Here is a 22500-nt window from a genome sequence, read left to right on the forward strand (position 1 = left end):
ATACGTTTAGGCGGTCTATCCTTTTCTTTAATGAAACCCCGTGTATGGAATTCTATCCCGAGAACTATCAGGGAAAATCGATATATAAATATTTTTTAAAATATGGTAACTTTTTTCTATGATTCTTTTCTTTCAATTTTTTTTAATTCTTTGGTAATTGGCCCCAAAATGAAAAACATACACAACGCTTATTTTGTTTTCTAGATAGGTGTGAAAATATCGGGGTGAGATTAATTTTTTGAAAATAAAGTGTGCAATTATTGGTATCACAATAATATAGACGAGTCTACTTTGTCAATTGTTCTTGACTTGTAAATGGTCGCCTTGGACAAGTTTTGACATTTAATTTGTTGGGGTCACGTGAAGACGTACTTCCCTTATACAGTGAAAAGAAGTCTTGTGGTATGACGCTTCCTTTCGGATCGAAAAGTCCAAGGTTTGAGTCCCGCTCTGAGGCGTATAGTTGAGTCCTTGCAATTTCTCTTTACCCACATTCACTCACCTACTCTCACGTGTAAAATTAGTACCTGGCCGTTAGCAGGGCTGTCTCTGTCGAAGAAAAATAGTAAAAATCGGCTATCAGCGTCCCTTCCGACGTTTTACATGTTGCTGTTGGCTTGTAGCCCCTTGTAAATCGATTTGTTCACGTTTAGTAGATACTGCGTTATATAAATACTGACGTTTTACGTTTAAGATAAATGGATGTCGGTGAGGGGGGAGATTGACAGGCTGCCAGAAAACCCTAGTTTCTTTTAAAGGTGTTCTCAGACTAGGGAGCTGTATTCTCTATGGTTCTCAATGGCAAGTTTGATTTTGTAGTATACATATTTGGGTGGGTGTGAACAATGGCCAAAGCAGGTCAGTACAGTCATCATGATATTATAATATGGTACGACGACTAGTCTCGAATGGGAAAAAGTTGTGAATGAATGAAGTCGCAGGTAAAGTCAAAGTCATTGAGCGATCAAATAAAGGCCACCATTTATGGGCTGGTCCGTAAAGGCCGAAAGACAGGATTTCTTACGCCTTCGCGAGACGCTATGAAAAATTGACTTCAGGGGGTCGACCTCGGAACGCCATAATGTGTAAGAGTAATACTCTGTAATTGGATTTGTTTTGTGGTCTCGTCTTTTGACGCGTCATACCAAAAGGGATTGGGTAATCTCTGATTTACACATTGCTGGCGTCCAATGCATACGTTTTAAACAATAATTGTTCCTTTTTATAGCTGTTTAGGTCCTTGTTCGAGATCATGTTGTTGCGTGCGCTTCTAAGTCTCCACGTATCACGTTTCATATAATATTTTTATGATACTCTTTGTGGAATGACTGCATTGAGATTAATGCAAGGATTGATTTTGCCGATCTGTAATTTTACTTGTCTCTTTGCTTTTGTCTTTTATTTATTTATTTATTTATTTATTGCTATTCGTGGGTCCTTGTTCCCTTATGCGCTACTTTTGAGATAACTCATATGCCCTTATGGATTTGCTATTCACATTTTGTTTTGGTCCATTTTAAGTTATACAAACCTTATGTACAAATCTGGCAATCTATTTGATTGTGTATAATTGTATGACCTTTTACGGAAGAATAGCAATTTTAGTTTTGATAGCAATTTATGTTTACAACCTAAAATCGTACCCAAGTAGTTTGATCTCTCCCCCCCCCCCCTCTTAAAAAAAAAAAAAAAAAACAAAAAAAAAAAAGCAAGGGCGTAATCGACCAAAATGCGTCATTCATTTTGCTTGTTTAAAATTCGTTTCAGCGTGGTTTTTATTTTAATTAGGACAGGGGCCTTGATTTAACAACTGCTGAGCCGTGAAGCTATACAATAACGTTGTAAGCCTTATGTGTAAAGTGTAATTATTTAACCATATCATTAATAAAGTGGGCCGGTGGAGAGGAATTGATTCGTGTTTGCATCGGATTTGGGAGTGAGCGTTTAAAGAAAATGAGTGTAATTGCGTATCGCCCCCTATTAGCACTTCAAAAGTTAAGACGAATTTTACCAGCCAATGTGGCCTGTTGCCATTTCTGGAATCTACTTTCCCTTTCTGTAATGGTTAACATTGGTCGTGTGTTATTATTCCTCCTGTTAGTAAGTAAATGTTCAATGAATAAAATCCTGACCTCCCATAGTGGGCAGGGGGGTACATACTGTCTCTTCTATCTCCTTATATCTTTTTTCCAACATGCTTTCTGTCTTTGTCTTGGAATGAGATTACTTGGTTTTGTCCTGGCCCTGGCCGGAGTCCTAGCTGGGAGGGAAACAGTCAAATGCATAGTTATTGTTTTGGGAGATGATATTTTTTTCCTTGTAAATCATCTCTCTGTTATGTATTATTATATTTATTTTGAATGTTTAATGTAAGCATTTGAGTGTATTCCTCTTTGTTAGATTTTGTGCTTGCGTCCGGATGAGACTTATAGGTGATCTCAAACTAAGTACATTGGTGGTATGCTCTTTGAATCTACATCTGATCCCTTTTGTTCCCAGTTCCCCTATGTCTTACTTTTTCTTGGGTGCTTTAATTGTAATTCTAGAGCTTTTTACTATCCCATTTTCTTCCTTTTTACTGGCGCTGATATAACCTGAATGTGTTGCAAGTGCCGTAAAACCATTAAAAACAAAAACAAAAAACAATGAATAAAATCACCAATTTACATCGTGATTGATGACATTGGATAGGGACGTAGTTAAAGACACTTGGACACAATACAGAAGGCATTCCATCCACCAATTTGAAATGAAATCTCTTCGGTTTTTGAGGCAGCAAGTTGGTTTTTCGCGGAAAGATTAAAAAATGTGACCCTCTCCCCGCCCCCTTTCTGTTTTTGACAAAATTTTATAGTGAATTGTAATACGTATGTATGATTTGTCAGTTATTTTATTTTAGATGGTTTGTCAAATGTAGCCTCATCTAGGACTTCTATAGTAGTCGCTGAGCCTCATGCATATGGGCATTCCTTTGTGTCAAAAGGCCTTGTCGGAAGTCTATTGGTTTTATATAGAAAATTGGAATCGCCGCATCGTCTTCATCGGGTGGAAAGCTAGTCGACGTGGTGCTGGGCAGTCAGTCCGTCGCTACTCAGATAATAATATGCTACTGTAAATTGCTTTTCCGTTAATAGTTATTGCCCGTAATGATAATATTGGTATCAGAAGCTGTGAGCAGAACGGTGGCTGGTCGAATGGTGGAAGGTCTCTCTCCGTCCGTGACGGAGCAGACGGACACGCACGTGTCATAAACGGCCCGGCCCCAGTGCAACACTGGCCGATGTGTTGTGTGTTGTAATAAACGTGTTTCTTTCCTTATTATTTATTTATTCTTTCTTTAATTGGGACGTCTGGCGATTACCATCCAATTTATTGTTTTGGTTTTAGAGCAGGGTTTGGACTCAAGCGCACACATAATACTCTCTCTCCCCCCCCCCCCCCCTCCCTCTCTCTCTCTCTCTCTCTCTCTCTCTCTCTCCTCTCTCTCTCTCTCTCTCTCTCTCTCCTCTCTCTCTCTCTCCTCCTCTCTCTCCTCCTCTCTCTCTCCTCTCCTCTCCTCTCTCTCTCTCTCTCTCTCTCCTCTCTCTCTCTTCTCTCTTCTCTTCTCTCTCTTCTCTCCTCTCTTCTCTCTCTCTCTCTCTCTCTCTCTCTCTCTCTCTCTCTCTCTCTCTCTCTCTCTCTCTCTCTCTCTCTCTCTCTCTCTCTATCTCTCTGTCTCGGTTGTTCCCCTCTATCTATTTATATATCCTTTCATTCATCCATGCCATCCGCCCATCCATTTATCCTTCGATTCATCCACCCATCCAATTTATCCATCTTGGATAGAACCCCGTGGCCACGACAAAGGTATGTCCAGGACGCTTGTTAGAGTCATTTCAGACCAGATACACCGGTAGATTGATCCGATTGTACCTGGAATCTACTTCTGAATCCTTCCTGAACGTGCTAGTCCCAGACACCTATTATATTACACGTATTACCTACTCTAAGTCAAGATTAGCTCCATTTCTCTTAGCTCCATTTCTCTATTTTTAAAATAGTTTTTTTTTTTGGCTCTCAGCTCGAATATCCATAACTTTAGCATTGTTTTATTATTATTATTATTATTATTATTATTATTATTATTATTATTATTATTATTATTATTATTATTATTATTATTATTATTATTATTATTATTATTTCTATCGCCTGTTCCGTGATGTCATTTACACTTGATAGTTTAACTTAAAACTATTGCAATTGGCGTTAAAGAATAAATAAAGAACTATAAAAATGAAAAATAGGGGAGTTGGCTCTGATACAAACTTAACTATATACAATTTTTTTTTGGAGACGAAATGAGCCAAATTCAATTTAGAAGTGTTACTTTAATTAATTGTTTCTGTTTGTTTAGTTAGTTTTGAAGCCAAACTGTTATGGAAATATTGGTGATTAAAAAAAAAATAAAGAAAAGGAAGCTTGACTTATTTGAAATTGAGGACCTGGCCAGACGCAGTGAATATAATAATAATAATAATAATAATAATAATAATAATAATAATAAGAAGAAGAAGAAGAAGAAGAAGAAGAAGAAGAAGAAGAAGAAGAAGAAGAAGAAGAAGAAGAAGAAGAAGAAGAAGAAGTATAAATTTGTTTCAATATTACCGGTTAGAGTTAGAGAAGTAATGAATCACAGTGAAGCGCTCCTGAACACGGCAGCAGCTTCTTATGGTTCACACTATTATGTTATGACGATCGACCCAATCAGCAAAGTCCGGTCCGCATTCGTGCACCGTCGCGAACCCGCCTGGTAGCATCGTCACAACACACCTTTCGACTAGATGCTCTGCCGTTTCGGGTTCTTGCCCACAGCGTGGACATAAAGGACAGGAAGTTAGACCCCACTGATGTAACGCACCGGCCGTTAGGCAGCTCCTCGACCGAAGCCGATTCGCAGCTACCCAGTGTCTCCTCTTACTGGTATCAAAGCCTGGCAACTTCTCACCAAGCTTAGAGGAGTGTAGGTCCCGCCCCCACGAGGGATTGAATTCGTCCAAACCGACTTCCATCTCGTATGTGCAGCTCTGTCCGTAGTCAGGGATTCTGCGTACAAGGGTTGCCGGGACTTATTTCGGCTCGAAACGGGGGCACCGTTCATTATGCGCATGAGAGGGGTATCCCCATTCCCTCTCTCTTTGATCTTACTCAGCCAGTTTCCCGTAATGGTCTCCCTCCGGACATCGGGGGGCTGGATCGCTGCCATCACCGGGCCCCATTCTCTAGGGGTTGTTGCTAGCGTTCCCGACACTATGTGCATCGACTTGCGAAGTTTTACATCCACCTTCTCAACGTTTCTGCTTCTACCCCACACTGGAGCGCAATACTCCGCGGTGGAATAGCATAGTGCCAGGGCGGATGTTCTCAGGAGCGCTTGGCTAGCGCCCCAAGTCGATCCCGCCAGCTTCCTCAGAAGACTATTCCGCTTCTCTATCTTCCGGGCAACCCCTTCGAGATGAACCCGATAGGTAAGGCTGCGATCCAGCGTCACCCCTAGGTATTTGAACACGGCGAATTCGCGGAGCTGCGCTACTGAAATGTTCATTCAGCCAGTCTTTGATTTATAAATGGAGTGTGATCGTTATCAGATTGTCTGTTTGTCTCTGTTGTTTCTCCTGTTCGCTGTTTGTAGATCCGAGAACTCGTGTGTGTTCATAAGCTTGGCGTTAGGCTTGCCGTTCATGCCTGTTTTAAGCCGAGAGCTGAATTCATTCATTCATTCATTCATTTATTCAGTCAGTCATTCAAGTCACCAGTCAGTCAGTCCGTTAGTCTTTGATTTACATATGGTGTACAATCTTTATCCAATGATCTGGTTGTCATTGTTTTACCCGCTCGCTGTTTTTTTAGATTCCGGAACGCTGTGTTCACCAACTTGGTCCTAGTGGTAGGGTTGCTGTATACACACACACACACACACACACACACACACACACACACATATATATATATATATATATATATATATATATATATATATATATATATATATATATATATATATATATATATATATACCTGTTATTAGACAGAGATGGATTGTTAATACAGTTATATTATTGTTGTTATCATTAAGATTGTCGTCATGCGCTAGGGGTTAGGGAGGTTTACAGTGTAGTTCGATGCTACGTCGCGTTAATAATGGTAATAGACATTCCGGTTATAATGAGGGAAACATTTGATGGAGGCAAAAATGATTTTCCTTCCCCATTCCCCCCCCCCCCTCCCCCCCCCCCCCTCTCTCTCTCTCTCTCTCTCTCTCTATATATATATATATATATATATATATATATATATATATATATATATATATATATATATATATATATATATATATATATATCTGACTCTTTTTTTTTTTTAACGAACCATTTGCAGACGTTTTTTTAAAATGAAATAATACATTAAGTAGTATTAAATGGTATCTATCTATTTTTATATTTGTGCAACTGGAGCCAAACACTAAAATATTTCCCAATACAACCCCCCCCCCCCCCCCCCCCACACACACACACCAAAAAAAGAAGGGCTGCTCTGTTCTTTGTACAAAAGTCTTTGATAATTTCAATTGTTTATTTTATTTATTTGTTGTTGTTGTTGTTGTTCAGGCACTCACATTTTATAAATTTGCTTTCTTACGATATTGTCTCCTGCTTCTTCTTTTTCTAGCAAGACATGCGCTTATTTCCCTTTCTTCTTTACTCTCGTTACAGGAAATTGGTCAAGAATTTTCAGCCAAAAAAGAGAGAAGAGGATGAGTACCAGTAAGTTACATTATCTATTATCGATTGTGTTTTTGTTTCTGTCGTTTTGTTTGGGGTTTTTTTTTAGGGGGGGGGGGGGTTGTTTTTTTTGTGTGTGTGTGTTTTTTTGGGTTTTTTTTTTTAGGGGAGGTTGTTTTTGTGTTTTGTTTTGTTTTTCTCTATTCTAATGTCATTGTTTTATTGTCAAAAAAAAAAAAAGGATATCCCTCCTGGACGCGACTTCCTCAACTGCCAACCGAAACGTCTGTCCTGCGCCATCCTTCCACATTCAGTCACTGGCTTATTCGTCCTTTCACATGTCTTGTGAACATCTTCTCCTTGGTCTACCTCTTTCACCCTCCACAACACGCTCATGAAAATTTTTTTCAAGGGTGTCATGTCTCTTGATATGTCGGAAAAAAAAAAAAAACAAGTTTTAGTTTCTGTATCATCTTGATGAGATACGGCTCTCTAATGCCCAGGGACTCTTTCACATTTTGGTTAGTTCCCTTTGCTGTCCATGGAATGTGGAGAATATTCCGGTAGCATTTGTCCATGATTCACATCCATATTATGCTGTTGGAATTATGTTCTTAATATTTTCAATTTTAGTTGGATGCTTTCACTTTACCATAATGTCATCGTTTTTGTCAATTTTGTTTGGGCAAGTGCTATCTTCCATTGGTTATCAGGGGTCGATTTTCCATTTGCCTCAATTCTTTCCCCAAAATATACAAAATTGTTGACATCATCCAGTTTTTCTCTGTTATTCACAATTTGAGCTTTTTGACTTTACTTATTTCTATATTTTTATTTTCTTATTGATTTGCCATGTAAGAAAGCAATTTTGATACTTGACATATACATCAATTCTAGTTTCTTTGATTTGTATGTGTTCTGAAGAAAAAAGAAAGAACACCACAGTCTCTTCATTGATTTGTAACAAGCACGTGGCAGAGTTTTTGGCAATATGAGGGTTATTTTAATCAATCAATATTATTTGAAAGACAAGTTCTATGGCCAAAATTTTTGATGAGTTTTTTGGGGGTTTTTTTTCTTTTTTCAGAGTGGAGCAAAATAGTTGTAAGTTTGTCAGGCAGAAACTAATAATGAGCATTTGATTGAACCATATCAATATAATCCACCTGTCGAATGCCCCCCCTTTTTTTTTAAAGACGTAACAAAACAGCAGTTCGAGATCAGTTAACATTTTGAAAACTTGAAGAAACTTGAGCATTTATATAACGCAGTATCCACTAAATTTGCTCAAAACACTTTACATGGTGTTATAAGCCAACAGCAACACTTGAAATGCAGGACGAGACATGACTCTTAAGGGGCGCTGGTAGAATTTATTTGTTTGACAGAGACAACACCCATACCTGTAAAATGTCTGACAATTGTCGCACAAAGATCAAACGTTCACTTCTCTTCTCTCCCCAGATTCAGCTGGTCTCGAGCCTTTGTGGAGATGTTGCGGGAGTTACACGACATGGCTGGCCAGCATGAGGTGGTGGCGGAAAATCTACAGACCAATGTTAGTAAAAACATTAACGACCTCATCACTGACCTCAAACAAGAAAGAAAAAAGGTTGGTTTACCTTATATAAGTCTTTCCACAGACTTGTCACATTTCATTGACCATTAAAAATCCAGATCAACGGGTTATCAACGGGTTATCTAATTCACTTATTTATTTATTAATATTTCTTATAATTTACTTTATTTTTCTATTTGTTTATTTGATTTATCAATTGATATATAATATTATTTTTTATATTGTTTCCATCTTCAAATTCAAAAAGAAAATATTTTAAAGTTATCTAATTTTTAAAAAAAATAATTGTATAATATGAACTTTGATTTTCCATTACTTTCAATCTCTCTCTCTCTCTCTCTCATACAACTGAGTAATTGGTTAGGGAGACGTCCGGCACCATCATCACCATTGTAATCCTCATCATACTTATTCTGCCTCATCGTCACAAAATAATCATGTATTGAAAAAAATATTTTTTCAAATCTATCCTCCAGTATTTACAAGAGGGTGTAAAGTTACAAGATAATATGCGGCAGTCTTGTATATTATTAGAAAAAGTAAGTACAAACTATCTCATACTCCCATTACATCTCTAACATTTCTGTTTTATGGGATAAGCAAATCATTTTGGTTCCATTGGATGAGGAAATGAATTTTGTAAAAATACTCATTGCACATGGAGTAATAACTCAGTCATCGATTGGTTTCTGCCCTTGTGCAGTAATTTGCAAATTATTTCGTCTACTGCATTATTGTATGAGGAACTCCCTGAGGCCATCAGGTTAGACTTGTCGGTAATTTATAAAGAAATAATTTATAATTTCCATAGAATGTCTTGAACTTCTTTATATTTATATTATTTTCCTAAAAAGTTGTTTTGATAAGGATCGTTTTCGGTTAATCATTTAATAATTGGTGCGCTTCAAAAATTTGTAACACAACAAAAACAGTGATTCAATTACAGTGGGAATGAGTTAATCATTCTATTTATTTTCTGGATGCTTACTTACTTTTTTGTTCTTTGGTGAGTGTAGAGGAGCTGATGTCATGAAAATGTAAAGTGAAATAACAACTGAGCATGCCTTTTTGAATCATCTGCACAAACTGTGACCAAATGTTAGGTTTTTTTTAACTTGGATTTCTTTGTAATGCCCAATGCTACCAATCTGTCATTCAACCTCGAACCCTGGCCATTTTAGGGGCATGGGTCCCCCTATCCTGGCCATTTTTGGCCATATTTTCTAGGCACATACTGATTAGTCACTAGACCTTATTTCTGATTAATTGCAAAGAAATATATAAGTATAAGGAGTTTATATCAACTAAACTGTATGAGATATGTTATTATATCCATTGTTGTTTCTGATGCCAGTTTCCCCAGTAGGTCGACTTTTCCTTGATGCAAAGGAAGGATTTACAGTGCCTCCACCAAAATTTTGTCTTTGTTTTCTTCACTGGCCTGCTGTCATATGCACTTTCCATTGATAAACGCATTGCAGTCATAGATTCTGTTTCTTTACAGTAGCAGGGATGTAGCATTTTTGGGGGGTTTTTTTTGGCATATTATACCCTTGTGGTCTGCTCTCTTATTTGTTATTTGTTAGTCTGTCTCAAAACTCAGCATAAAGGAAAGTAGTACAAAATCTAGTCTCAATGTTCTCATTGATATAATCAGGTATATTTTTGGGACCATAAAGTTGAGTACCCTTAGATGTATTGTCAAGATCAGCAAGGGGCATGAAAACATCTATTTCACCTGAACTATTATCAAATGTGATGTATCCTGTGTCCTTCGTTGAGGGGTGGACGTGGCATCACCATAGCTTTGTACTCCACTATCTCTATCATCTAAATCATAATCGCTAACCATATCATCACTTTCATTGTATTCAGTATTTGAGTGGAGATCACCATCATCAGAATCAGAATCAATTTATTCAATAGCTTAATCTGAAGCGTGTAAGATTGTTTCCCAAAAGAGGTAGAAACTAAGAAAAATGTCATCAGCTGATCACTTCATTTTTTATAACAAAACACAAAATAACAAAAGTATCACTGAAATTCTTAGTTTTGTTTTGAAACGAACAGTTAGTTATAATCCCAATTGAAACAGGAAAGTGGTACAGAGGCTATAATTGTAGTTTTGCTTCCTTAAATATTGGGATGAACGGATAAAACATTGTCCTGAAATATCAGGATTACAGGTTCAAATGATTAACCTGTTCATATCAATCACTGTGCATGGTAGATTAAGAGTACTCACGAAAGCAATCTTTTGAGTGAAGAATATAAAACCTTTCCCATTTCATCTATGGCCTTTGTGATTAAAAGTATTACTCTTTTTGATGTTTTGGTTCTAGCGTAATATCATTCTTTGCTCCATAGGCTAAAAAGAAATATGAAAAAGCTCACTTTGATGGAGAGCGTGCAACAGAAAACTACAATAAAGCAGAAGCAGACATCAACCTCTCTCGGGCAGAAGTTGTGAAGGTTTGAACTTTTTGTTTTTTTTTGTTTTTTTTTTAATGATTCCTTCTCTATATTATAATGATAATTTTCTACATAAAAAAAAAATAAAAATAAAAGCAAGATGGTTACATGGATAAGACATTGCATTGAAATATGAGATATTCCACTTCAGACCCATTGTTCAGTTCACCATTTCATTTTTTACCCACTAATCACACAGCTGGGTAGCATGGTTGGTATCTGTAAGAGCAAGGGTCGCATTTTTTTTTTTTTAAAAAGAGAGTTTTTTTAAGGAGATAATGAAAATCTTACAAATTTTATCGGAGTTAGATTTATGATAGTCTTCACGTGCATTTGAAGTTTCCAAGTGATTTTATATAATTTTACATCCAAGAGATTTGCTCATGTAAATTGCAGGTTTGCTGACTTCATTTTATTTTAAACAATATTTTATACCTATTGATTTCAAAATTCAATTAACTTGCATGTTCATGATGATGTGATCACCTTTGTTTTAGAATTATTGATGTCAATTTTCCAGATGAATGAAAAAATATTTTGATGTTTAAAAAAAAAAAAGAACATAACAGCAAAAAAAAAAAAAAATAAAAAATAAAAATAATAATAATAATAATAATAAAATAGAAAATAAAACACCCATAATATAGCAATACATTTGTATTTCTGAAAAGTTTGATAATGAAAACTTTTTTCTTTCACCTTTTCCAGCATCAAAAGTTGATGAACGAAAAGTTACAACAGTGTGAGGAGTTTAAAAACGAATACGCATCCCAGTTATTGATCCACAACAACAATCAAACAGACTTCCATACTCAGACTATGCCACAAGTATTTCAGGTATATGGAAAAAAAAAAAAAAAGATGAGAACGAGTAGATCTCTCTCTCTCTCTCTCTTTCTATCCATTTCCTCATACTCACACCCCCCCCCCACCACATTTCTATCTCTCTCTCTCACTCTCTCTCTCTCACTCTCTCTCTCTCTCTCTCTCTCTCTCTCTCTCCCTCTCTCTCTTTCTCTCTCCTCTCTCTCTTTCTCTCTCTCTCTCTCTCTTTCTCTCTCTCTCTCTCCTCTCTCTCCTCTCTCTCTCTCTCTCTCTCTCTCTCTCTCTCTCTCTCTCTCTCTCTCTCTCTCTCTCTCTCTCTCATATATCTTTTTTTTTTTTTAAATCAGAGTATATTTATGTAATTTACAGTAAACGTTTATAGAAATGGATCTGTTTGATAAATTTGCATTTTATTGTTCTTGTTTTAACCCCTAAATAAATCACAAACGTACCAATAGAGCAGCTGGTCTTTAAGTCTTCTGTGAAGTCATCTATGATATCATTTCGATGCAATAGTCTCCCTATTTACAAGGAAAGAAGACGTCTTCTGCGTCAAGCCAATAAATCGATTTGTTTAATGTTTATTAGACTAAAGTTGCAGAATGAAAGGTAAAAAACAGGATTCAAATCTTGTTTTCCTTGGGCACTTCTGACATGTGCCACTTGAATGTGCTAGATGAAATTCTCCTAAGACCGTTTTGAGGCTGTTCCAAGTCACATCATAACCTTAAACTTCATGAGACCTTTTGATTTCTATTGAAACTTTTGAACATCATCAATTAGTGATATTGACAATAACAAAGATGTTGATGATGACAGTACGAATGATAATTTACTCCCTTGTTTTAGACGACGAAATCGCCTTAAATTTTATTTTTCACCTTATTTATGGACTGTGGGCAGTGTACAAACTAATTTCAATTGATTGCCATGATATATACATTGTGAAAATCTAAAAAGTGATTTATGATGCAGTGCCAGGTGTAAATATTGTAACAATTTTTTTTAAACCAATCAAATTACATTTTTCTGTTTCATACATAACACAGCAAATCCAAGATATGGATGAAAAGAGAATCGGAAAATTACAAGAGTGCATGTTCCAGTGTGCTGAAATAGAGAAAAATGTCATCCCCATTATCAACACATGTATAGAAGGCATTGCCAAAGCCTCCGGCAATATCAACGCATCAGCAGTAAGGAGAGAGATCTCAGATCTCTGTAATATTGTAATGAGAATGTTGACCTGAATCGTTTTCACAATATTGTTATTCTTTATTTCTCATAACTTCGGTATAACTTCTAGAATGACAAATGCTTTTTGTCTCCCAAAACCAAAATTGTACAATTTTTCACCAAAATATTTATGGAAGTGTTTTTGTTAAGTTTGTTTAATCAAGTACAGATTACTGTATGTTTTAAGTAACTTTTATTGCTTAGATTAAAAAAATTTTATGTTAAAAAACAGAAGCAGAAATATAAATCCTAACTCCTTCAAGTTCGTACGAATTGGCAATCAAACAAATTTGTTCTATTTTCAATCGTGTTGAACTCTGGAGACTTAAAGGTATCTTTTCACAAAACTCTTTGCTGATTCAGACTTAGCCACTATGTGGCTTTTTAATCATCTTTGTGACATGTAGGCCAAAGGTTCGAGTTTCATTATATGGGACACAAGGTTAAGTCCTTGGAAAAGGCTCTTCAATCTCATTTCATCGCCATACTGAGATGTAAAATGATTACATGAAAAGAAACTATAATAACACATTATTTGTTCTATTTTCAATCATGTTGAACTCTGGAGAGTTAAACGTATCTTTTCACAAAACTCTTTGCTGATTCAGACATGTATCATCCATTCAGCGTTGCTTTTGGCTTGGGAGCTTTGAGCACATTCTGTGGATATTGCACCATATAAAAGCTCTCTTTTGATTAAAATAAGGTAATTCTTTCTTTGTTTTCTTTTTTTTTTTTTTAAAAGCTCACAATAAGGTTTTTGTTTTAAAATTTTCTTTTCATTCATAAATAATAACATGAAGTTGAATGTAAGCTTCAATTTAATTACAAAAACAGATCAAATGAACGTTTCGGGTTTCCCCTTTATCAACAAAACAGGATGAATGAAACACCACAGATGAATGAGATGATGTGGTAGTGGCGTAGTTCAGATGAATCATTCATCTTAACTACGCCACTACCACATTATCTCATTCATCTGTGGTATTTCATTCATCCTGTTTTGTTGATAAAGGGGAAACCCGAAATGTTCATTTGATATGTTTTTGTAATTAAATTGAAGCTTACATTCAACTTCACGTTATTATTTATTTCTTCGAGCTTCGAGCAGCAACATTTACACTTCTTTTCATTCAGGACAGTAAATTAGTCATAGAGAGATACAAATCAGGCTTTGCTATACCCAAAGACGTGCCATTTGAAGACCTCAGCTCTGGTCAGCCTTTCACCAAGAATAGTAACAACTCCAATACCCCTCGCATCACCACTCCCTCCAACACAATGAAAGCTGGAACAGTATCAGGGAAAGGCAAGAAACGAGGGGGCATTTTTGGCCTCTTTGGCTCGTCCAAGGTGGGTGTATGCTATTTGTTGTACAAGTTTATATTTTGCTATACGTTATAATTTTATCATATATGAAAATATGAGATATGGTGGAAAAAGACAGGATTGAGTGGAAGCAAACGAGATCAGATCGTCTAGTTTAGCCGCTGCTTTTTGAGTGTAAATTATATCAAGGTTAGAAAAAGACTGAAGAATATATCAATTTTAAGATATGAATAAAACAGTGTAACCAAGAGATAGAAAAAAAATCCTGAAAGTCTATGGTTAGTCAGGGGCATCGTGGCTCAGAGGTACAGTCTTTGCTTTATGCCCAAAAGGTACCAAGTTCGACCACCCGCCTCGTTGTGTGGCCTTGAGCAAGTCGCCTCGCCCTAGCTCACTTTGCGGCGCTGCACTGCGGCTGACACCTGGGTTATTCCAGTCTTCCCCTTGGGGATGAGTAAAGGGAATTTTATTTATTTAATTTATTTATTGTTGAAACATGATAATAATTATTATAATGAGAAATAATGAAAAGATTTGAAAGAAATTCAGTATTTGTCAATGTGTAAGTTGAAATATGTTAAGATTCAAGATTTTTTGTACAATTCTCATTATTTATCATAAATATCTGTAAAGGAATTAATAGTTTTCATGTATGCATGGCATAGCTAAATATAAACTATTATTTATTAATAGCATTGTATTTATTTGATTATGTAGCTTTTTGCTCATTTAGATTTTTTATTTTATTTTGAGTGTTGCTCAATATTGAATAATGGTCAAGATTATTTCAAAAAGCTTTTTTTAATTTTTAATTATTTTTTTTTGATCTTAGGATTGTTTTTGATCACCAGATCTTAGAGAAGAAATAAAAGTAGAAAGGCTTTCTATTTTATTAATTATTCATATATTTTAATTTCACTTTTTAAAATTTTATTCATTTAATTTTTTTTTTAATGTTTACCTCTTATATGGTTATTTAAATTCACTTGGTTGTAGTTTAGTGAAAAGATTCATTTCTTTTGATTTTGAATTTATTTACTAGTTTTTTTGGTTATTGATTTTTAAATACACATGATCAGCTTGGCTTACTATTACTATCACAATAGTTGATCATTGCTGCCAAGGATTTGAACATTTCACTAAGGAAAAATCTTTGACTGGATCCGAGTATGTGGGTCAGGCTAGGCACTAAGTAGGACACTGTTTTGAAAATAAAACTACTTAGATCCATCAGGGCTATAGAAGTTTTATCCCATTTTCTGAAAAAATGAAGCTGATAGACGTACTCGTCATTTGCTGGCAAATTTGCCCGCTTATACTCAGTGCGTAAACATTGCTGCGATCCTGAAGATCTCTGTGATGTTGGTTGAAGAATGAAACAAATTCCTCAAGTGCTGATCAAGCATTACATCCATTCCACGAGAAAAAGAATATAGCTTGTTATACATCCCAGGATGGACATACCAACCATTGAATTCAGTTATATTTTTTTGAAGAGTAGGATTTTGGGGAGTTCTTTTTAAATGAAAATTTAAATTATTAGTAGTAGTAAGTATTAAATTCTCATGTAATCATTTATTCACATATGCATGCTATATTCCCCTGTGAAAGATTTTTTTTTTTTTTTCAACTTTTCATTTTTGTCCCAAGTTATATGAATTCACAATGAGGGGAGGGTTTGTTTTTGTTTTGTTTTTTGTTTTTTTTTTTTGGGGGGGGGGGGGTTGTCAAGTATTGTCATGACATTACACATGTTAAAAGTGTCTTTATAATGATGAGTTATTAGCACAATATTTTCATTCCTCAAAAAGGAATCGAAATATTAGAGAAATGGATGGGTTGCTGGAATATTTCACCCCCGCCCTCTCCGAATATTATGGTCCAATAGCAACTGGAATATTTTATTATATATATATATATATATATATATATATATATATATATATATATATATATATATATATATATATATATATATATATATACATATTTTTAAAAAATATATATAAAAAACTCAAAAATGAAACATGATAACAAATTGATGATCGTTGATAAACTTCCAATTTTATTAGTTTGTTATAGTTTGGATATCTATAATCAGTATTAGTGCTGTCAGTATATAACTTTGATTATTTTTGCTTTTTTTTTCTTATATTTTGCTGAATCGCACAATGTGCCACACAGATAATCAGTATGTTGGTAGGTACATTTATATGAGGGTTTTAACCTTGGCCCCACCCCCGTCTATAAAAAATATAAAAAAACAGCATATGAACTAATAAAAAAATAAAAAATAAAAAACTTTTGAATGGAGTCATGCGTCCTTACCCTATCCCACCACTTCCCCTTATAGTATGTGTGGGTGAAGTGGGTTGATCGCATCTTACTAGCATATAGAAGCCTTTTATTTTTGTTTCTCCTTTTATTTTTATTATTGTTATTATTTTTGTATCATTGTAAAATTTGGTTCCTGTCACTGGCATACTCTCTTGTTTCTCTCTTTATGTTTTCATGTTTATTACACATTTTTTGTTCTGTTCATTCTTTAGTTTGAACTCTTTTGACTTTTGACTTATTTAATTTTTAAAAAATTATTTTGCCAAATGGCATCACCATGATTTGTTTTCATTTGATTTTTTTTTTTCTTTTTTTTTTTTTTTTTTTTTTTTTTTTTTCTTTTTTTTTTTTTTTTTGCATAACGTGCTAAAATTCCTTTTCATATTTTAGATTTCTTCTTTTAATTAAAAGGCTATGACTTGAAATTATACCAGAACCCAGACTAGACTGGGATTTTTACGCAGGGAAAGGAAAAGAGGGAGAGGGAGGAGGGAGAGACGTAAATGATGGAAGTCAATTTAAGCCTCTTGTGTTCAAAATCTGATTTTGATCACATTATCATTGGATATCGTTGAATATTCATAGAACTAGGGGTGACAAAGGAATAAGAGATTGGTTAGGTAGGATCTTGCATATCTTCAATAGACTTTCCAACTTTAAACCCCCCAAAAAAAGAGTCATTTTTACGAAAATGTTGGAACTAACTCTGAAACCAAATCCATTTTTCATTTGAGTGTTCAGAGTGATTTACATTCTATTTTAGTTATGTTGCCTCTTTTCATTATTTCATTTGATTTATAGTTTTTGTATGTTTTTCTTTCTTTCTTTCTTTTTTTTTTTTTTTTTACATAAAAAAAAATAATATTTGGCTTATCAATATTTCATTCAAGATATAGTGCAGAGCTGCTGACCCTCCTTTTCCCCTGGGGTTTTACCGTGTTAAAGGTTGTACATTAAATAAAAATTGCCACATGATTTCTGAAATCACCGTTTTTTTCCTTCATTATTTTTTATTGAAGATTTATTGCTATTGATGTGGCGTTTACACGACTAATTGATAGTCTTTTTAAGTAGTGTTTATGGCATATTTCTACTAGACTCTAATATAAAGACTTGCAGATCTTAATGATCTTATTATTTTAATAGACCCGATTAGAATAATTGGTTTTTGTGCTTTCGACTTCTTTTTTTTTTTTTTTTTTTCTCTCTCTGATTCTAAAGATCAAAATCCGAATTTTGTAAAGTCTACCTTGTGTTACTGGTGTTATGGGTTGGCAGCTCTGTATATTTTGATCACCTTATTGATTTTGCAGAAATTAGTATAAGAAGTTTGACAGTGTTTTGATTTCACCTTTTTTTTTTTTTTTTTTTTCTTTTTTTTTTTTTTTTTTTTCCCCTCTCCATTTCATTTTTGATTAAGTTCTGATTTTATAAATGACTCATGATCTGAAGCAATAAAAACGAACATTTAGACAGACCAATAGATTCTCTTTATCTCTCGGTGGTTTATCTCTATAAAAGACTCAGGCATCAGCCATAGTGCAGTGCGGCAAAGTGAACAATCTGGTTAAGTTTTGTACTTGAGGAAAAAAATCAGATGCTTAGGCAGGGCTGGAACACATCTCCCGAGTGGTAGTGCGATGCCTTATCCTCTTGGCCATCTTGGCCCAGTTGATGTCACCCACTACTAAGCTGAAAAATGTTTTGTTTGGAACTACAATCGGGTTTTCATTTGCCACCTCTATCCAGTAGTAATTTAAACACACTGTATCAATTAGAATTGTTTTAAAAAGACCATCCGTTGGCTTAAGACATTCTATCTGACTTTGGACTTTAGTAGGGAGGGTAGATTTTCACGACATCGTTCAGTGCAATAATATACCAGGAATTGTGATTGTTACGCAAAGTGGGCATGTTATCCGTGAGAAAAGCAAAGTAACTACTTTTTTTTTAAATCAGTCATAAAGTATTTAATTTAGGCAATTTTTTACTTATATTTAGAGAGTGACTTTTAAACGGGGAAATAGCTCTGCTTACTTAAATAGGAGATGATCAAGTACGACATGTATTAAGGAGACTAGGTTTTAAGACACTCACCACTTTAAGTATAAAATTATCATTATGCACCCTTACTTTTGCTTTGCTAAGTGCCACCGAAAGCATTTCCATTCAAGTCTTATTTGTTTTTTTGGGGGGTTTTTTTTGTTGTTTTTTTTTTTTTTGGGGGGGGGGGGGTGGTATATTTGATATCGTTACCAGTATATTTAAAATGCCTTAACAAAGCAATTATAGTGTTGTTCCAAATTTTCAGCTTTTACTTGAGAAGTCACATCACCGTTTTTCAACGTCATGCACAAATCAGCAAGATTTGCTTTCCGTCATTGTTTAGATCAGTGGATTTTTAGCTTTTATCACGCAGGAATCAAGGAAATTCTTTTTACACCCTTGATTAGTGCTTTATGATATCAGTCCATTCCAATGTATTTTTGTCAACTGTAGTCGTTTTCCTTTTTCTTTCTTTTAGTAGCAGCTTCAACAGCCAGGGGGGTTTGTGGATATTTCATTTCCACATTTGAATGGGGTTTATTTCCAGCCCCACCTCTTTTAAATAAAACTATGTACAATTGAGTGGCAGTTGAAGCACTTACTTTTCCTTTGTTTTTTTAATGTTTTTTTTTTTACTTTTATTATTCCTGGGGTTTTGGATTGGAGTCAGAATCAGCCCCCAAGCCTAATCCTATATCTATTTATTATTATTATTATTGCAACTAACTCACCATTTATTCTCTCTGTATATTTCTTTCCTGATGCTTCCTGTACTGACTGGATTTCAAATCAATCGATTGATTGATTGATTGAATGATGATCTATTGATCCTACGCATTATCTCACCACCATCCACTCGTATATATGCACTCGATGTGTGTGTGTGTGTGGCACCACTTTTCTTCCATCCATCTACACACAACAATCTACATGCATTGTACGTACGGATGATGTATGTACGTACTTACATTCATCATCTTCCATCAATGTCGTCGTCGTCGTCATGGCTACCATCAACATGACCCTTTTCCTCATCATCGTATTAACAACTCCTATTTCTCCCAACTACTAACATACACAACAAACATATAAAACACATAACATATGTCTATGTGTGCGTGTGTCTGTGTGTGTATGTACGTGTTGTGTGCATATAATGGATGATGGTGTGGTGATTCAATTGGCACGAGCAGTCTAAAGTGAGTAATAGCCCTATTTTGTTTAACCACTACCTCTCCCTTCCCATTCCCTAGATAAAAGAGTGGCATTTTGCGTGTATGTTTTTTTTTACATATATAATATTGATTGGAATCATCAATGTTGTCCTAATTTCAGTTTGTTGGCTTTTTTTTTAATTGTCAGAGATGATGGCGTTTTGATGGTCAGTTCTCTTTCTTCTTTATTTTTTTTTTTTTTTCAAAACATTTTACCAGGTGTCATATGTCACCTGAATTCATTATAAGCAACCAAGTTGTCAGATGGAGTAATGTCAAATGTCTTTGTTAAAGTAATTCCGTCATTGATTCCTGATATTTGTGGCAGGTAGCAATGATTGATTGATTTTGTGTTCATTATTGTGATTTTATTTTGGAAGACATTCTACTCCCATCAGAGGGTGTATCCATTTTTATTTATTTTTCTGTTTGTTGTTATTGTTATGGAGTTTGTTGTTTTGGTCGTTTGGTCGGTTAATTTTTTCTTATTTAATATTTTGATTGAATCAAATAGTTAATTTTTGTTTTTATTAAGTATATTGAATAGCCCAGCTGCCATAATGTCATCATCTCTCATTACTGTATGACAACTTACCGATATGACTGCCTGTAGACATTTTGTTATAGAAGTACCAAACTTTGATTTTAGAAAGAAAAAGAAAATAATAAATAGTTATACGTGAATAAATATGAAATTCATTACCATCTTCTATTATTAAAATTTTGGAACAAAGAGGATAAAATAGTGTGATCAGTCTTCTCAAAATGATATTATTTCAGAGTGGACCTGATACTTAAAACACAACTTTAAGATCTCAGGACTTTTGAAACAAAATAAATACCTCCACTGAGGAGAGTGATTTTCGACTCCTAACTTCAAAAAGTCTCAATTTCCTTTTGTGTCTGAGGAAGAAGACAATGCCAAAGAAAAGGAAACAGAGGATGCGGAGAATTTGCAGTACTCTATTTGAGGAAAACATAGGAGGAAAACTTAAGCTTGTTACAAGCTTGTCATACCAACAATATCCTGCCTCTAATTTTTTTTAAAATGTGTTTGCATATTGCTCCACTTTATTTCTGATTAGGTGCTCACTCTGTGAAAACCACAAACTGTTCCACATTGTCGGAAATACTGATTTGAGACCCATGCTTGCATAATCTTTTTGACAATTTTCATATTGATATGAAGGTCATAATTTTTGTGTAAGGATAGGATAGTTGCTGAGCTTTACAGTCAGTTTTCCTCTATCCCAATGTATGGACCTAATCATGTCTTCATGTATCCGTCAAAACTAAGTGTTTTCTGTTTGAGACATGGCAGGTTGCTTTTTTATCTGATTCCTGTCTATCGGTTTGGTGATCACGCAGTTAATGTCAAGAAATGTCTAGAGACATATTTTATTTTTATTCAACTTACCATCAGAATCACCTATCTGAGACTTTTTTGTTAAGAAGACAAAATGAATTAAAAAATGTATTTTGTAAAGTAATGCTTATTCGTCCATAACTAAATGAGATGAGTGTCAGATTATGGTGGTAAGTTGTATAAGATATATAATAAGTTTGTTTATATTCTGAAAATGAATGTTCGTGTCACAACAAACATTGAGAAGAGAGTGAGGCATGTGTGTGTGTGGGGTTTTTTTTTCAGATTAATGGGGGAGGATAGGTTTTAAGGGGTCTCATCTCAAGATTACTGTCTGAGTAATAACTAGATCTACACTAATCAATCAAGTTTATATCAATTTGTTATATTATAATTGTCTACTTACTTAAAAGAGAATATAGTCTGAAACATCTTAACGGCATTCAATTTATGGAAATAGCAACCCCTTATACAAAGAGAAAGCATTGAGATGATTCTGAACTAAAAATCTAGTTGCAATGGTGTTTATTTAATGCATACAATATTTTTTACTATTGGCCTATGGGATCAGAAATAATCAATATTTTATCTCATTTTTGTATATTTCATGAATGCAATCACAGTCAAATTACTGTATATGTATGACTTACTATGGAAGCAATGGTAGTCTATCCTAGCGTGTGTGAAGTTGAATTCACCAAATTTTAAAAACAGCTAAATGACTATATATGAGTCCTGCCTACAGTTTTGAGAAATTGGAAGTTTTTGTGGAAAATTTCGCTTGAAATTTTGCCACAATTAGAAAAGGATTGAATTGACCAAAATTAACAATTTTCACTGCCTGATTAAAACCCCATTGTTTCTGGATATTGATTATTAAATTAACCAATGACAAATTACTGAAAATGATTAATTCTATTTTAAAATTAAAATATCATACATATCCAGTTTTGGAAATTCCAAGGAGGTTAAATTTATATGCAAGGCACTGAAATTATCATTTGATTTTTGATCCCAGTGGTATTAACTCGTGATTGGGTGTTAGGTCATTTTAGGCAAAAGCATCTTAAATTGTCTTAATTACACAATTTGCTTTTTCAAAAATGGTAATGTTTAGGTACCTGTCTCTTTTCTCTCTTCGCATGCAAATATCAATGTGTCCTGTGATGTGTCTAATCTAACATGGTAAATTGGATATTTTTGATTGTATCATTTGGCGATGAACTATCACCACCATTTTGAGTTACTTATATTTTTTCACTATCATCAAGATTCTCTTTGTTAAGTTGTGCCCCTTATCCCAAACCTTGCATTTCCAGGTGGTGTTTTAATCCA

General features: G+C 34.7%; 1 protein-coding gene across 3 annotated transcripts in view; it reads left to right on the forward strand.

Annotated features, from left to right (window-relative positions):
• Positions 1–22500, forward strand: part of LOC144980106 (formin-binding protein 1-like) — a 72199-nt gene that overhangs the window by 31318 nt on the left and 18381 nt on the right. Inside the window, exons 1-9 of one of the 3 annotated variants that reach the window (XM_078927645.1) lie at positions 1877–2100; positions 6753–6803; positions 8226–8373; positions 8817–8879; positions 10708–10812; positions 11521–11649; positions 12687–12833; positions 14011–14226; positions 16387–16401. In XM_078927645.1, the coding sequence (XP_078783771.1) occupies positions 8254–8373; positions 8817–8879; positions 10708–10812; positions 11521–11649; positions 12687–12833; positions 14011–14226; positions 16387–16401 (795 nt within the window). In that variant the 5' untranslated portion in view covers positions 1877–2100; positions 6753–6803; positions 8226–8253. Of the gene's footprint in view, positions 1–1876; positions 2101–6752; positions 6804–8225; positions 8374–8816; positions 8880–10707; positions 10813–11520; positions 11650–12686; positions 12834–14010; positions 14227–16386; positions 16402–22500 lie in introns of those variants that run through there. The other 2 variants (XM_078927643.1, XM_078927644.1) reach the window with 2 other exon arrangements.

The sequence above is a fragment of the Berghia stephanieae genome, chromosome 9 (assembly GCF_034508935.2).
Source record: "Berghia stephanieae isolate SIO BIC M18660-M18661 chromosome 9, UCSD_Bste_1.3, whole genome shotgun sequence".
Taxonomy (NCBI): domain Eukaryota; kingdom Metazoa; phylum Mollusca; class Gastropoda; order Nudibranchia; family Aeolidiidae; genus Berghia; species Berghia stephanieae.